An 18,650-nucleotide genomic window follows, 5' to 3' on the forward strand; every position below is an offset into this window, starting at 1 on the left:
TCCTCACTGATAGCTTATTACAGTGTGAACCGTGGAATTCGAAGGCACATTACAGGTCGGACTCGATTATCCGGAGTCGGGTTCTGATGCTTCTCAAACATATATCTGGGCAACGGAATGCTCTATAAAGCTGAAATTTTGACATTTTGTCAAGTCAACTTTGATTATTGATCAGTCAAAATTTCAGCTTCTTGTAGCATTCCGTTTCCGAGATATAATTTCGGGAAGCGCCAGAACCTGACTCCGGATAATCGAGTCCGACCTGTATTAGGGAAGTCGTGCCTACTACGGGCTCCAGAAGAAACTATGATCAACAAAGATTCACCCCTCACCAAATGGATCATGTACAAACGTTCATATGAACACGAGATATGGCCCATGCTCGAGGAGGACCTGAAGCTTTAAAAAATATGTAAATACACTCTGAAAGACATTAAAAACAATTTTATGATAATTGTCAACCAGAAATAAAAGTAAAACAATTGTTCGACTAGAAGAAATTGAATACAAAAAAAAAACAGATTAATCCATCCTTTCTCATCGAAAATGTACTCATGATCTTTCCGTCAACGCAAATCGAAATGTTCCTGAATGCTTTATTTAGAAAAGCAAGAATTCTATCAAAATCATCATCGAATTAGGAAACTTATTGATGGCACTTAAATTCAACGTTGGGCAGAGCTGAAAATTTCAGCCTTTAGTAATTTTGGCGAAGCACCCAACGCTACTTCTGCAACACCACCACCAACACCTAATGTAGCCTGAGCCTATTTTCTTGCTTACCATTCATCAGGTTATCAAAAAAGTCACGGTTGGATGTGTCCCATGGTCACTTAATTCCATTTAGACTCTTTCGGCGGGACACACGGGCCCGATCCCGGAACACTACCGGTAGTTTTAAATGTGGCCTGAGCATATTTTCATGCTAACCGTTCATAGGTTATCGAAAAAGTCGGTATTTATGTGCCGTATGCATAGGTTTGATTCATTGTTACATTTGGTCACTTCTAGCGGGACACCCGGAACCGATTTCATGACATTATCGGTTGTCCCAAATGAGGGGCCCAGATGCAAAAGGGTGTAGGTGAATATTTGGTCGATTTTGAATTGAGCTTATCAAAAAATTCTTCAGATTTCAAGCTTTCAGGAACATCTTAAGGTGTCATGATGCATCACTGAGTCTTCGAACGAATCATTAACATTTTGCTTTTCAATGATTGTTTTCCTCGCATTTTTGAAGTGATAAAAACGGGCAATTCTGCAGCAACGCAGCAGAAAAAGTATCATCGGAATCACTGCGAGTGAGCATATAGGATGATACGTTTTCAAACGAATATTCGCTTTGGTGGCAGAAGATTATCAATTTGAAATTTCGAGCCACATATCCAACATGGCTGCCGATGCCGATGATGCCGTAAAAAGCCTTAAGTTATTCTACTGCTGAAATAATAAAAAAAATCGTGCTGAATGATTCACGAATCAATTAAAGTGTTGGAATACGAGCAGTTGAAAAAATGGGCCTGAGGATCACTGACTATTTCATTGCTCACTGTTCATCAAGTAACTTAAAAAGCAGTGATTTGATGTATCGCATGTATGGGATTGGTTCACTTTTACATTTGTCTACTTCTGGCGGGACACCCGGATTTTATGTGAACTGTGTCTATTTTCTTATTATCTGTTCATCAGGTTACTGAAAAAAGCGATTTTATGTACGGCAAGCATGGGTTTTGGTCATTTTTACATTTAACCAATTCCGGCGGGGCACCTATAACCAGTTGTGGAATAGTCTCTAATGAGATTTGAGTTTATTTTTTTTCGAAAACCGTTCATCAGAGCCGGGAATTGTTGTGTCGCATGCATGGGTTTGGATCCATTCTACAATTGGCCACTTCCGGAGGGACACCCGGAACCGATTCCGGGACACTACTAGTTTTCCCAAATATGGTCTAAGATGTTTAACCGTTATCCGTTCATAAGGATTAAGAGAGTTCGACTGTTGCGATCTGTAGAGATACTAATTCGGCACTGCAGACTTGGGGAATCAAACCGAAAGTTTTAGATTTTTTCCAACGTTTCGACTCGTGTTAGAGTGAAGAAGACTCTAACACGAGTCGAAACGTTGGGAAAAATCTAAAACTTTCGTTTTGATTCCCCAAGACTGCAGTACCGAATTAGTGGCTCTATCCGTTCACAAGGTTATCGAAAAAGCCATTGGATGTGTCGCGAATATTGGCTTGGTTCTCTTTTACATTAGACCACTTTTGGCGAGACACCCTGAACCGGTTCCGGAACACTACCGGTTGTCCCAAATATGATCGGAATCAATTTATTGCTAGTCTTTATGGAGTTATGTATAGGGGCTGTCCATAAACCACGTGGTCATTTTTTTGGAACTTCTCAACCCCCCCCCCCCCCCCCCGCGTGGTCATTAGTCCATACAAAAAATTTTATTCGTCCATACAAAATGGTCATTGGCCGAACCCCCCCCCCCCTCATGACCACGTGGTTTATGGACAGCCCCATAGAGTCGTGATTCAATGTGTCGCATGCATGAGTTTGGTTCACTTTTATATTTGGCCAATACTGGCGGGACACTCGGAACCGGTTCTGGAACATTACTAGTTCAGATATGGTCCGAGACTATTTCCTTGCTCACCGTGCATCAGGTTTTCGAAAATGCTGTGATTTGATGTGTCGCATGCATGTATTTGTTTAACTTTTATATTTGGCCACTTCAAGCGGGACACCCGGAACCGGTTGTGAAATAATACCGATAGTCGCATGCATGGGTTTGGTTTCCTTCTACATTTGACCACTTCCGGCGGGACACCCGGAACCAGCTCCGGAACACTATAGATATAGTCTGACCCTATTTTCTTGCTTACCGTTCGAAAATGCCGCGGTTTGATGGGTCGAACGAATTGGTTTGTTTCATTCTCAAATTTGACCTTTCTCTGGGGTACCGGTCCGGAACACCTAAACGGCCGTAACTCCGAAACCGCTGGTCCGATATGAACCAGTTTCAACGGGAAACAATGAGACAAAATTTCCCCTCGAGTGAACCATCGCTCATTGAAATCGGTTGATATTTACTATCTAAAAATGAGGTGACCTTTTTGTACACATAACGCACACACATACAAACACACGCATACATTCACACAGACATCATCTCAAATCTTCGAACTGAGTCGATTGGCATTTAAGGTGAAACGGGACGCCGTGTTATTTTTCCTATCTTGCCTCTCTTTCTAACAATTTGCCTCGCGATTTTGAAGATGGTAATCTCGAGTTCTATCGCACTGAAGATGCTGAAAAACAATCAGCATATGCACTGCAAGTGAGCATACACAGTGATAGGTTTTTGTTGCAAAATATGAAGTAGAATCTGAGATTACCATCTTAGTAGCAACAGAGCAATGGCGGATATTTCCCCGACCGTCCCGTCCGCCCTTAAGACTTGACCCCTCCGGGGGCTTTATCAGATTTTCTATAGCTTTTCGGTACTCATTGGTGTATGAGAAAAGCAAAAATCAAACTATACCTTGCCTTAAGTCGGAATTAGGATTTCAAAGGCGTTCATAGTCACTATGGTCGTCGTATCAGGGATCATATTTAGGAAATACGAACAGTATTAGTATTTTATAGATTTAAAGATTTCAGGGACGTTCAAAATGTGGGCGTTTTATAGGATTTAAAGGGGTTTCAGGTTCTTAAAGGGCCTTAGAGAAATTTTAAGGGTTTCCAGGGGATTTTCGGCGAGTTTTAGAAGTTCTCAACTGCGTTTCAACGAAGCTCAGATTCCTTTCGGGGTTTTAAGAGACGTTTAAGTATTCCTTTCTGGGTATTTCCGTAGGGTTTCGTAGGCATTCTATAGAACTTTAAGAGGTTTCAGGGCTGTTTCATGGGGTTTTCAGTGGCGTTTCAGGGCTTTTCGGGGAGACTCAAAAGGATCTTATATGCTTTCCATAGAGTTTTAGAGGCGTTTCAGAGTGTCTCATAGAGAATGGAGTAATTTCGGGGGATCTCGGGGGATTCCAATGCGTCGCAGGGGGTTTCAGGATAAATCTGATGAATTTAAAAGGGCGTGTCAGGGGTTTCAGGAAATTTTTAGGGGCGCTGGAGCTCCCTGAAGCCTTTTTAAGTACTTTTCGAACTCCCTTGAAGGGCTTTAAACCTTCAATAAACAATCTTCAACCTACCTGGAAACCCCTAAAGTTCCCTGAAATACCTTGTTACTAAAACATCCTAAAGTTCCCTGAAAGCCTCCTGACTGCTGTAGAATCTGTAGAATTTCTGAAACCCTTTGAAATCTCGTAAGGCACCCCACAAACTCCCTAGAGAGCCCGTGAAAATTCCTCAATATCTCCCTGGAATCACTGAAATTCGCTAAACCGCCAGTAATCCTTTGAGACCCCCTGGAAACCCTCTGAAAAACTTCTAAAACTTCGGAAAGCTCCCATGAACCCACGAATCCCTACTGAAACTCCATGAAGCTTATCTAAAGCCCTCTGTAATTCTTCGGAAACATCCATGATACCCTTGAAATCCGCTGAAACTTCGCATCAACCCTTTAAACAAAACCGTGATCCATTCATGCAAGCTTACGGAATAAGATATTTGTGGATGTCCCTAAATTGACATATATAGTGCAAAACTTCTATCTAACTTGTCTGTCTTTCTCTCCTGGGATTAGATCGACCTTTTTACATTTTTGTTATGCATTTCTGACTTCAAAAGAAATTATTTCTGCTTCCATGGGCGTACATCAAAACCTTTATTTAGGTACACTGGAATCTCTTTTTATGCCATTGGCTGAGGGTGCATAAATGAAAAAAGGCAAAAAAGGGGGAATTTTGTGCATAAATGGCGTCAGGACTTTATTAGAAAATCTAATTTGCGAATACAGGTCTTGCTCCTGAGAATTGGAGATGGGACCAAGAGGATTTCCAGGAAGTTCCCAGATATCCCAAAAAAGGGGGTTCCAAGTGGCTTCAGGGGCTTCAGGGGCGTTTCAGCAGCGTTCCGTCAGGGTAAGTGGGTGTTTTAATGGGATTTCAGGGGTTTATCCAAGAATTAAAAGAGTTTCAGGCACGTTTCAAGAGGCTTTAAGGGCGAAACAGGGAAGTCTCAGGAGCCTTTGAAGGACGTTGAAGAGGTTTCTGGGGCGTTTTAAGGGCGTTCCTAGGTGTTTCAAGGGCGTTTGATAGATATTTTCAAGGTGCGTTTCTGGAGTCTTTTAAAATCGATCTTAGGGGTTTCAGGGGCATTATTCTGATGATTTCAGGGGCGTTTCAGTGGGGTTACGGAAGTGTTAGAGGCGTTTTGAGGCACTCTAGGTCAGGAATTATGGATTATGGAAGCTTAAAGTGACTTGACCCGATAATTATAAACTGGTTTACGTTCGATCAATAAATACAATTACAATTACAATTAAAGGATTTTTCAAGGGGTTTCCAGGATTTTGTGAAAAGACCTCTGAAAATTTTATAAAACTTCCTGAAATAAATATCTCTGAAACCCATCTATAACGGACCCCATGCAACGCAACCTGTGATCCCTGGGAACCACCGAAAACACCTCCGTAAACCCTCTGAAATTCGTCGATACTGAAACATCCTCAAATGCTTACGAAATCCATCTAAAATCCCTTCGGACCTCATGGAACGCACCTGAGACCCTCCGAAATGGTCTGAAACTGAAACCTGAAACCCACCAAAACACCCCTAAGATCCCCTAAAGCACCTCAAAGAACCCCTGGAGAACCCTGGAACCGCTTGGAACCCCGTCCCTGAACGACTTTAAAACGTGCCTGAGACTCGCTTTAACTCCCCAGGAACTACGAGGGACCCCTTGAGGCGCTCGTGAGGCCTCTAGAACCCCCCCTTCGCGAGACCCTCCCCCAAGATCCACTGAACTCTCAATCCTTCTTAAACGTCCCTGAAACCTCACTTTGCTCTCCCATAGAGGTGGTAGTGTTATGGGTCAGGGGTGCTCAAATTGGAGTTTTTACCTAAATGGTATCAATAATACTTATCTGCTAATCTATTAAATAGCAGTGCAGTTTTAAGAGGGTAAATGGTTAAGGAAATTCAACTTGATGCCAAGCGGGATTTCAGTGGAGTTCAAAGGAGCTTTCAGGAGGAGTTTCAGATAGATTTTATGGAATTTTGAGGTGTTTCTGGATGTTTCAGGAAAGCTCCAGAAGGATACAGAGGGTTTTCATGGCATTTCAAGGTATTTCTGGAGATTTCAGGTCCTTTCATGATATTTCAGGAATTTTCTTAAGAGCTTTCATGAAGGTTTCATAAGGGTTTCAAGGCGATTTTAGATATATGAGAGGGGTTTGTTGAGTGTTTTTTGGGTGTGCTAGGGTGGCCCACACTTATATGAAAAGCAAAAATTTCGAAAAATGCCAAGTCTTACCCCCTCAATCAGTTGTTTTGGACTCCCAGAAGCTACGTTCAAAATTTGAGCAAAATCGGTTGAGCCTAAAGGGGCGCTCAAAACGCTTGAAGTTTGTATGGGAATACTTGACCAAATGTATGCAAAAATTTTAAGTTTTCGAATTTTGCCGCTAGGTGGCGCTGTAAGCGTTCAATAATCAAGCCCTTTGGTATTATTGTAGGTGACTATATACCAGCGAAATTTGTCGAAGACCGCGAAGTGATCCGACGGCTGTGAAAAAAGTTATACCCTAGGCAAAGTGAGGCAAAGTATTGAGATTTCATTATTGATACTATTCCTTTACATGTATTGGAAAAATAACAATAATGTTTATCCTCACTTTTCCTAGGGTATAACTTTTTTCACAGACGTTGGATCACTTTGCGGTCTTCGACAAAGTTGTTTGGCATATAGTCACCTACAATAATACCAAAGGGTTTGATTATTGAACGCTTACAGCGCCACCTAGCGGCAAAATTCGAAAACTTAAAATTTCTGCATACATTTGGCCAAGTTTTCCCATACAAACTTCAAGCGTTTTGAGCGCCCCCTTAGGCTCAACCGATTTTGCTCAAATTTTGAGCGTAGCTTCTGGGAGTCCAAAACAACTGATTGAGGAGGTAAGACTTGACATTTTTCGAAATTTTTGTTTTTCATATAAGTGTGGGCCACCTTAGTGTGCAGCTGATGCCCCGGTGCTTTTATTAGGAGTTAAAGGCAGTTTTAGGGCCAGGGTTTCATAGGGCTTCAGTGGAGTGTAAGGGTCTCTGGGGAGTTTTCCAAGTGATTTCAATGTGTTTCTGTGGATTCAAGGGAGTTTCAGGAGACTTGAATAGAATTTAAGAAAGTCTATTAGGGCCAATCCCATCCCAAGGGTTTTCAATGCGTTTTCATGCGTTTTAACAGGGAAGGTTTTCAAATAAAGTTTCCGTAACGAAATATCGAGTGCATCTTCAACGTCGAAGAGTGAGTTCTGTTCAATGGTGTGGATCAGTCGAAATAATTAACAATCGTTAGGGTATCGTCAAGACACTCATGATCATGTAAATCGTTTAGGAGTTAAGGTTTTAAATCTTCACTAGTAACGAAATGTTGGATACATTTCGAACGTATTGGAATGCACTCTATGCGGTCAGAATGATAATGTTCCATGAGATAGTGACCTATGAATTAGATTTAAAATGTGGTTCATCTCTGTAAATTAGAGGTTTACACACATAACGGGCTGTTCTTCTAACTCTTGTTTTTTTTATTTTTATTTCTAGCCACAACCCATTAAATCGCTCCCGGGACTTACCGTGAACAAATGCTGTCCCATGGGTCAGTCATTCCTGCACGAAAGCATCAGCAAATGTCGCATCCCTCTGCGGCGACCACGTTTTCCGGTTGTAACTCGCGAGGTACATCTGTACGACAGGTCTTGCTACGGATTTGGGACCTACCTGAAGCACAATGTCACGGTGGATGGCCACTGCATCGGAAAGCAGTAAGATTGTTCTTAAATTCATTGGTGCTCACCCAACTTACTTTCCATTTACCCAGCTTGGTGTTCAACGACGGAGCCATGTTCACAGTGATCCAGAACGGGTCCCTCATGGTGTCCACCTCGGATCAGATTATGATCTACAAGGATTACTGCCTGGAGGAAACCGGCAGCTCGGTATTGATAGCACACGTATGCGATGCCATTTCTATTCCGGATCCATTCGATTGGGTCGATAAGTTGATCATCGGCATGGCACTGTTGGTCCTGTTCATAACGGTGCTGCTGTATGCTTTCGAACCGAGCTTCCAGACCGTGTTCGGACGGTTGGTTCTGGTCCATGCGGGGCTGCTGTTTACTGCACTGTTGTTGGAAGCTGCACTGACGGAGTTCAATGAAGGTTAGTCTCGGAAATCATAGATCATTTATAAGTTTTTCTAAATTTTATTTTCTTTCAGCATTTTACTCCACGATCGTATACGTCCTCATTGGAGCCGCGTACGTCCTGTTTGCGGCAGCAAATCTGTACTCCTTGTTTACAAGTCTGAGCAACTACCAAAAGATAGATAACCGAAACGTGGTCTACGTAGCTTTCGGGTGCGCCGTCTTCTGGGTGGCGTCCGTTCTGTTGACGATGTATTTCAATGGTAAGTTTCCTGCTTGATTCTAGTAATTCACCCCTTAACGAAGGATTATCTTCTTTTAGACAAAATGGTCGCCCTGTGTACCATCTTTAGCGGGTTGGTGTTAAGTGTACTAGTCAATTTGATTATCCTCCGGGGGATCTTTAACCGAAGGCACCAGCTACTCACGGCAATGGACAGTTGCTACGAGATCTCGGATAGCTCGGAATATTCGACCTATGTTTACCACAGGAAAGAGCTGTAAGTATGCATAGAGGGTATCAGAGGATTCAGATTAAAAACATGTTACATATGTCTCGCTAAGGAGCTTTTGGTCAAACTAGCTTATTTTTCAAAGTAACTCGTATTGTGAAAGTGTGCACTGAATATGACACATGGATAGTTGTGTAATAATACCTTATACTCGAATTTCCCTTGAACAACCGAAATCTCAACCGATGAGCGTTCGGTCATAATTTTTACCGAAAAAATCAGTAAAGCAATCAAATATCACTAAACCTATATGAAAGTTACCGTTTATCTGTCAAACTACATGAAGCTCGGTGAAAATTACTAACTTTACCGAACGCTCAGTGGTTGAGATTTCGGTAAACCATTACCAAAGTAGGTATTTTTGTCTAGCTGTGTTGATATCACTACCAGTGTGCAGGAGTCAACGAATCCGTCGCTGTTCGAAGCTAGGTATGTGGGAATTGTTCGATTCTGCCACCAGTCGACCCGCCGGGACAAACGAGTACTCCGGTGAGTAGTATAGCAAGTGGGCCGATCCCGTCCTCCATTAGCCAATCCGCGAGCAGTGTGCCATCCAACGTTTCTTTGCCAACAACCATGATTCCCGTCCCAGCGGATGAACAACCGAGCAGGCTAGGGCGAGCCTCCGGTGGATCCAGGAGCAGCGAGAGATAGGTATTAAAGCGAGAAATGGAGGAGAATTACAGGCAAGAAAAGGAGCGAAAACGCCTTGAGTTAAAGAAGTTGGCAAATAAAGCAATGATGGGGATAATCTATACTACGAAGGACGGATTAGCTAACAGTTTGGATGGCCAGCTGGGGACAGCAGCGGCAGGTGTCAGCAAAGTGCAGAACTGTATGCAACAAATGGTCGGTGAGATGAAGAACCTCTCGGTAGCCCAATCATTTAGAAGTTCAGAGGTGCCTGCGACGAGTGTGTCTATGTTTGGCATCAGTTCTATTCCGACAACCGCAGGAATCAATTTGAGTGCGTTTGATCCTGCTTCATCGTCAACCCTCCACAGGGCTCCGGATAGGTCGGCGGTTGCTCCTACAACAACAGCTCCTTCAGTTCAACTAAGTTCGGCAACATTCATCCAGTCGCATTTGAGTAAATCCCTCTCCCCTCTCAACCTCCTCAGCTTCTCTAGCTACGATGGTTCCCCCGCAATTGGCCATTAGTACACAGTCTGAGTTCGATTTCTTTGGCAGACTGGCAACACACACAGGATTGGGAAGCCGAGTGCCTAATTTGTCCGCGTTGGGTGTCAACAACCCAACGAATGTCGTGACAGCTTGTTGCGTAATGCCAGCAGTGGGATCTAAGTATCCAGGGCATCCAGCTATCCCTGTTGATTCGGGGATAGGTAACACGTTCTTGCTTTCAGCAAGTCAGTCTCAACAAAATATCGAATCGTTGCCCAATGAGAGAGTTCTAGAGGTGCAGCCAGTAGCTTTCCTAGCATCCAGACCAGGGGTGGCATTGGATGGGAGGATGACAAACAGCAGACAATATTCCCAACAACAACCTCTACCGGGGTTCGCATCGAATATCGGAGCATCCGGCGGATTTCCGAATAGACAGAATAATGCTCCAGTACAGGCAAGACAGGTCATGCTCAGGGATCTCCCTTCCTTCAGGGGTGACCCCGAGGATTGGCCGCTTTTTTATAGCGCCTATGTTAACTCGGCAACGGCATGCGGCTATTCGGATGTTGAAAACTTATCCAAACTGCAAAGAGCGCTACAAGGAAGGGCGTTAGGAGCAGTCAAAAGTCGTCTGCCTTCCAGCGTGTGTACCACAAGTCATGAACACACTCTATATGCTGTTCGGGCGTCCTGAACTTATAATCCAGACGCTGTTGAATAAAATTCGCAAAGTCCCTCCTCCAAGAGCAGATCGATTGGATACTCTGATATCATTTGGAATGGCCGTTCAGAATTTATGCGACCACTTAGAGGCGGCGGGGCAATTGGCACACTTATGCAACCCGACTTTGCTACAGGAACTTGTGGAGAAGCTTCCAGCTCAACAGCGCTTGGATTGGGCATTGTATAAACGACAGTTTGTTGCAGTTGACCTGCGCACGTTTGCTTCCTATATGTCCACATTGGTAGCAGCGGCATCGGACGTCACAGTGCTTGCGGACACTAAACCATTACGAACAGGCAAGGCAGATCGAGCGAAGGAGAAAAACTTACTTAACGCACATTCAGTATCCGTGCCAGCGAAGAAGGAAGTTAAGGAAGAATACACCCCGATGGTTTTGTACCTAGCGTGTAATGGCGTTGGCCATAAGGTCAAGGACTGTGCCGTCTTCAAGAAGTGGGGGCCTGATAGCCGATGGAAGACAGTTCCAGATAATCATCTGTGTCGGACGTGCGTGGGGAAACATGGACGTCGTCCGTGCAAATCGCAAGCGTACTGTGGCTTCGAAGGCTGTCAGCAGCGGCATCACCAGCTGCTGCACACACAGTTTCAGAAAATGCAACAACTAGCCGAATCAAAACCAAGGAATTTAGACAAAGGCCCGGTGGAAGGTGTGTACGCTCACCGTACTGAGGAGAAATTGACGCTGTTTCGAATCCTTCCAGAAAGACTGTTTTGGAAAGGTAAATTGGTGGAGACGTTCGTTTTCCTAGATGATGGATCAACGATGGAGAACTTTGTGTTTAACGTAGACCAGTGACGTGAATCGACATGTACCGAACTCCCAACGAGTTTCACTGAAAATTTAGGGTGCAGAGAAAGACAAACAATATGCTTTAACCGATACCAGAACTGTTGGTAATTTGAAGCTCCCAATGCAATCGTTGAAATATGAGGACTTGGCACGGCAATATGCCCACTTACGGGGATTGCCAATCAAAAGCTACGGCTCCGTTTTACCAGGTATTCTGATCGGGTCAAACAAAGCCAACCTTATTGTATCATCGAAACTGCGTGAGGGTCTATTAGGCGACCCAGTAGGAGCTAAGACGCGTCTAGGCTGGACCATCTATGGATACGCAGTCGACCGCGAAATGGCACCAAACTTCAGCTTCCATATCTGTGAAAGCCATGAAGAACACAAGATGGAGAGCTTCACGACCAGGTCAAACATCATTTTTCTCTCGAAAATGTTAGAGTGTCAGCAAGCCAAACTCCTGAGTCCGATGACGACAGGCGTGCTCCTCGCATTTTGGAGGAAACGACAAAGTGAACATCAGAAGGCTTCGAAACGTGTTTACTGTGGCGAACTGATTCGGTGAGCCTCCCGAACAGTTACCCCATGGCGATGCGCCGTCTGGAATGCTTTGAGCGGAGAATGAGCAGATACCCGGATTTGCGAGTCAGTATGCAGCGTCAGATCGTAGAGTACTTAGAAAATGGCTACATCCATGAAGCAACTCCACATGAACTAGAGTCGGCAGACCCAAAGAAGGTTTGGTATCTGCCATTAGAAGTCGTGAAAACCCCGAAGAAGCCGAATAAAATCTGACTTGTCTGGGATGCAGTGGCGAAGGTTGGAGGTATTTCCCTGAATACCATGCTTCCAAAAGGTACAGACATGCTAATCCCTCTTGCTTCTCTACTTTGTGGGTTTCGACAGTATTCTCAGCGGTCTCAGGCGATCTTAAACAGATGTTTCAGCAGTTTAGGATCCGATCTCAGAACGTTCATAGCCAGCGGTTCCTTTACCGTGACCAACATCCATCCAAGCCAGTGACAACATTTGTAATGGATGTAGGAAGCTTCGGCGTTACGTTCTCTCCCAGTCAAGCACAATACATTACAAACATCAATGCAAAGGAGCATGAAGCGGAGCTCCCGGAAACTGCATACGCCATCGTCAAGAAGCACTATGTAAGATGACTACCTTGATAGCTTCGACACAGAGGAAAAGGCAATCAAGATGGCATTAGAAGTGAAGACTGTACACGGTCGTGGCGGATTTGAGATACGTGCTTACTTGATACTTGATGGGCTACAACTCGTAGCGGTGAGTCGACGCCGAATGAAGTATCCGCCTCCACTGGCCTCGGTCCTGGGCCAATCGCTTCCAGTCGTCCTGAACGTTTAGCGCCCCTAGGTTTTCCTCAACTCCAAAAAGCCAACGTGTGCACGGCCCTCCACAAGGCCGGCGACCCCTTCCTGGTTCTCTGCTGAATATAACTTTAGCTTGTCGTTCCTTCGGCATACGAGCTACGTGTCCAGCCCACCGCAGCCTGCCGTGCTGCATTCGCTTCACTATATCCATCTCTTTATATACCTGGTACAATTCGTAGTTCATGCGACGCCGCCAGATGCCGTCCTCCAGTTTACCGCCAAGTATTGTTCGCAGTACTTTATGTTCGAAGTCTCCAAAAACTCTCCGATCAACTTCTTTCAACGTCCACGTTTCATGACCGTATAAAGCGACCGGAAGAATCAGAGACTTGGAGACTTCGTGACAATGGTTTCGCTCCTGTGCACACCACCTCTCCTTATCGCTCCTTCCAGTGCTATGTTGAACAGTGAGTTCGAAAGAGCATCGCCCTGCTTCAGTCCGTCCAAGGTTACGAAAGTAGATGTATGAGAAATTAGATCGCTAATGGCGCTGTAGCTAATAAAATAAATTATTTTAATTCATACCTCAGATGTATTTATCCATTATTTTTAAGTACACATGCTGTCGGGGATGTTTTGTTTTGGCTATGAAAATTCGTTTGACACTTGTAGGACCGGTAATGACGCTGTAAGGGCGTGGCAAACTAGATGTTGGTCACACGAACACTCGCGACATTGTTATTCTACTGTTACGAACGATGACGAAATTTCATCCGCAACCCGTACACGTGATTTCGATGCGTCAAGCGTCGCACGAATCAGTTTAATCAACTTCGCCGGAAAACCATGGTTATCGAACATGTTCAATCATAATCTGCCGTAACTCGTTTCTCTTCACTGAATCGTACGCCGCCTTGAAATCAATAAACAGATGATTGGTCTGCAAGTTGTTCTCCCGAAATTTATCGAGAATCTGTCGCAGGGTGAACATCTGATCCGTCGTTGATCGGTCCTCACGAAATCCTGCCTGATATTCGCCGACGAAAAACTCCTCAATCGGCCTCAGCCCATGGAACAGAACTCCGGACAAAATTTTGTATGCTGAATTGAGGAGTGTTATTCCTCTGTAATTCGCGCACTCCAGCCGATGCCGTTTCATGAAAAGAGGGCAAATGAGACCGTCCAACCAACTAGCAAAGATACGTAATTGGCACTCAAATTCTGCGTCGCTCCTACATCGGGTCGGGAATACCAAGCACCAAGAATCGAAGGCGATTAATGTTGAAACTGAAAACCAGACCGAGTGGGTTCTGGGCTTGATGTGGATGCCGAATTCAGATCTTTAAGCATTCGCTGCTGATCTAAAGATGGATGACGAAACGAAGCATTCTACGGTGCGTTATGAGCTTGTTCGACTCTCAAGGTATTCTATCACATGTTACTGTTCAACGGCGGATGATTATTCAAGAACACCTGGCGTTTCTCTGGAGAGGTCATCCGGAAGGAAAGACCCAACACCGATGTCGAAATATATGGGAAATGGTTGTGTGGTTCAAGATTCACGATGGTGCGAGGATGCCAGCTTTTTCACGGTTCTTTCACCTTGTTTCTGGTTCAAGGGATGGACAGTAAGGTGGCCCACACTTATATGAAAAACAAAAATTTCGAAAAATGCCAAGTCTTACCTCCTCAATCAGTTGTTTTGGACTCCCAGAAGCTACGTTCAAAATTTGAGCAAAATCGGTTGAGCCTAAGGGGGCGCTCAAAACGCTTGAAGTTTGTATGGGAAAACTTGGCCAAATGTATGCAGAAATTATAAGTTTTCGAATTTTGCCACTAGGTGGCGCTGTAAGCGTTCAATAATCAAACCCTTTGGTATTATTGTAGGTGACTATATGCCAAACAACTTTGTCGAAGACCGCAAAGTGATCCAACGTCTGTGAAAAAAGTTATACCCTAGGAAAAGTGAGGATAAACATTATTGTTATTTTTCCAATACATGTAAAGGAATAATATCAATAATGAAATCTCAATACTTTGCCTCACTTTGCCTAGGGTATAACTTTTTTCACAGCCGTCGGATCACTTCGCAGTCTTCGACAAAGTTCTCTGGCATATAGTCACCTACAATAATACCAAAGGGTTTGATCATTGAACGCTTACAGCGCCACCTAGCGGCAAAATTCGAAAACTTAAAATTTCTGCATACATTTGGCCAAGTTTTCCCATACAAACTTCAAGCGTTTTGAGCGCCCCCTTAGGCTCAACCGATTTTGCTCAAATTTTAAACGTAGCTTCTGGGAGTCCAAAACAACTGATTTAGGAGGTAAGACTTGGTATTTTTCGAAATTTTTGTTTTTCATATAAGTGTGGGCCACCCTAATGGACAGGTATGAACATGTGAGTTTAAAATTGGGTGAAAGTTCCTATCAATTTGATACAAAGTCAGAGGAATGGAATGGACCAGAGATTGCACCAAGGACCTTCTGCGGTTAAATCAGAAGCGGTAACCACCAAACCACCAACTGCGTTGTAAGGGTGCCGAAACTGAAGACTGAAAGAGAATAAAATAATTTCTAGAGTAATGTATCAGGCAATGCAAGGTGAAAACTGTGGAAAGAATGTTACTGTTTAGATAACGAAAAATATATCGTTGGAATTATTGAATAGCAATAAAAGAAAACTTCGGTTAAAACATTATTTGATTCTCAAACAAGTTGCTCCTGAAATATCTGCAGGCATTCCTTGCGGAATCTTTAAATAACATTTTGATTGATTTTTGAGAGATTGAATCACTCGATGTCTTTTTCTTCGTTTCTTTTTCCTCAAAAAATGGGCTGGAACTGCTCCAGGAGTTTCTTCTAAAATTATTCAGACCGACCCCTGTTTTGAATCCTACAGAAATCTCTCCTGAGATACCTCATATATTTATTGCAAGGCCTCCTCCAGGAATTTCTACAAGGATTACTCCAAAAGTTCCTCCTGTAATTCTTTCTGGAATTTCTAGGAATTTATCTAAGGCTTTTTCCACGAATTCCTTCAAAAAATCCTACCGTTTTTTTTTTTCAGCGAATCCTTCTGGTTTTCTTCTCATTTTTTTAGGGTTCTCCAGGATTTTGTCCAAGTGCTCCCTCTAGAAATTTCTCCAGTAATTCCTTTTGCCATTCTTTTAAGGGTATCTCCGAGAATTCCTTCAAGAATTCCTGCTGCTATTTTGTACAAGGATTTCTCCAGGAGTTCCTCAAGAGAATCCATCCGTCGGAAAAACTCATATTTTTTTCGAAATTCCTTAAGCAATTCCAGAAAATCCTCCAGCGTTTCGTACAGAAATTTGTCTAGGGATGTTTTAGGAATTTCCCTAGAAGTTTTCATAGACCCCTCGGAAGATTCTTTCAGGAGTTTCTCCAGGATATTATCTAGAAATTGAAATTATTCTGTTGATCTATTTTCAGTCCTGGGCGCCCACGGTGGTGCAGAGGGCCGAATTGAAAGATTTCCATCCTGGGCGATAGCCAGCCATCGCCTTGACCTGTGACCAGGTCAAATTTCTGTCGACTTGCTTGATTTCGTTATTGAGGCTGCCCGCCATGAGCCTCTGGGTCTGCCTCTGCTGCGATGTCCTGTGGGGTCCAGTCTAACGCTTGTTTACAGATTTCGTTTCCGCCCCTGCGTAGAGTGTGGTCGATCTAACTCCACTTTCGCTGCCGAATATCTGTCGCTATCGGCTTTTCATGACACGAAATATACCGCAGGCATTTATTGATGAAGACCGTTTTGCAGCCCATGCTGTTGATACTTTTAGCCATTTCTTCTAGAATTCCTGTAGGGATTTATCTTGAAATTGCGTTAGAGATTTCCTTGCAGATTAAAAAAAGCGGAGGTTCTATTGGGATTCCTCCCACATGTAGTACACATCTCCCAAAAGAGTCTTGGCAGCGCAAGTTTTTGGTTGCGCCCTAGTCATTTCCAAGTATTTCTGCCATTGGGTTAGAAAAGTTGTTGTTGCGATTTTATTATTATTCCAAGAGTAGTGTAAGATGAAGTAGAAGATGTAACAGTTCAACTGTCAAGAGCTATGGAATATATATTGTACTAAATCGTTCTACTATACAGCTTCCTCCAATAAAATTAAGAAACTTGCCAGAACCACCATTACAGTTAACCAATCAATCACTTGCAACTTTCTCATTTCCCTTCTCTCTCCCCCTACACAGTGCCATCCTCTCGTCCTTCGCCACCGTCCTGCAGCTACTGCACTGGATCCTGTTCGTGGCCAGCCGGTACAACTTGCTGTACGCGCTCAGTTGGTGCGGTTTGACCATATTTGCCGTATTCGTGTGCTTCCGGTATCGATCGATAACGTTGCTTTCCAGCTCCGGTGGCGGTGGTGGCGGCGATGGTAGCCGCATCTCAAAAGTACTACGTCATCGTCATCAACGGAACCACCCGTACCCCCCTACCACCACCTCTAACCATCATCGGGGGGAGCAGTTGCCAGCGTCTGAGGAACTGGTGCCTTCGCCACCCTGGGAGAATGGGTATAATCAACTGCACGCGGCGTCATCCGGCTCCACCCACGACGGCAGCAGTAGTCAGTGGCAGCAGCAGCAGCACCAGAGTCAAAAACACTCGCCTCTTAGCCCGGTGGCCGAGGAATGGGACCAGGATGATGCTGCCACCGGCGGCAACACCCACGTAGTGTGATCACACACAGGCAGAGGGCAAGGGTTAAATGGGGCGGAAAAACGAAGAACTTAATGCCTTAATGGCACAAAAGGTTGTGTGTTGTGATTAATCGCGTAATGCGTCCTCCGGGTGTGATTTGACGCTTTTTTTCGTGCGTATCCGGAAGGTCCTAGAATTAAGTTTTAATAGTTGTATAAGCTTATGAAGTGTGAATACAGTTGCATTTAAGAACGAAGCATAATTGGATTTGGTGTTTTGTATAAATATTACAGCTTCCAAAGGCCGTCGCGACAAACGCACAGTATTTTAGTATGACTTTACTAAGGGTTCGAGTCCTGATGCGGTCAGGGATCTTTTCATAGTGGAAATTTTCTTGGTTTCCATCGGAAATTGATACCTCGGTAATGTTAACTGGGGATTTCAGAGGACCATTCATAAACCACGTAGACTTTTTGGGGGGAGGGGGGGGGGGGGGTGGTCTGGCCAAATTCTACGCTACATACAAATTTCAAAATTTTTGTATGGGCGAAAGTCTACGAGGGGGGAGGGGGGATGTCTGAGATGGCCAAAATTTGGTCTACGTGGTTTATGAACAGCCCCCAAGAGGGTTTTAGATGATGATTTGAGGATTTTAAAAAAGCATTCTCTCAAACCCTCGTTATTATTCTAACCTCTCCTGAAACTCTTATTCTTCTTCTTTTCCTTTCTGGATCTATTTTCTCACTGGAGCTTGGCCTACCACTTTTCAACTTAGTGTTATTTGAGCACTTCCACTGTTGGTCACAAGTCTGCGTCTATAGCAGACAGTGACGTCATCGAGGTTACTCCAAGTTGCTCACAGAGTAGGTCTAGAGATATGGAAAAGTTTCAACTCCCACTAGGAGCGCCCTTGCAAATGTAAGAAAAATAAATACCTATGTAAGTATTTTTAGTTTGTGCGCTGCCATTCATTTTCTTACATGCTTCTCAGTAAAGTTAGTCATTGTTTTAGCTCCACTAGATAAATATGAGAATACCGCCTATGCGATTTCTTCGATACTTTTGTGCCCCTATGAATATAGGAAAAAATAGCTTTCTGATTGTTTTTGCTCTGTCATACTTGGATGAAGATTTTTTTGTGATAATG

At 43.9% G+C, this 18,650-nt stretch overlaps 1 protein-coding gene across 1 annotated transcript in view; it reads left to right on the top strand.

Annotated features, from left to right (window-relative positions):
• Positions 1–17,759, top strand: part of LOC109426513 (uncharacterized) — a 32,618-nt gene extending 14,859 nt beyond the window's left edge. The window contains exons 2-6 of the mRNA XM_029854253.2: positions 7,716–7,936; positions 7,993–8,333; positions 8,392–8,580; positions 8,640–8,817; positions 17,053–17,759. Coding sequence (XP_029710113.1) covers positions 7,716–7,936; positions 7,993–8,333; positions 8,392–8,580; positions 8,640–8,817; positions 17,053–17,542 — 1,419 coding nt within the window. The 3' untranslated portion in view covers positions 17,543–17,759. The remainder of the gene's footprint in view (positions 1–7,715; positions 7,937–7,992; positions 8,334–8,391; positions 8,581–8,639; positions 8,818–17,052) is intronic.
• Positions 17,760–18,650: the final 891 nt, after the last annotated feature.

Source organism: Aedes albopictus, chromosome 3 (assembly GCF_035046485.1).
Source record: "Aedes albopictus strain Foshan chromosome 3, AalbF5, whole genome shotgun sequence".
NCBI classification, from domain to species: Eukaryota; Metazoa; Arthropoda; class Insecta; order Diptera; family Culicidae; genus Aedes; species Aedes albopictus.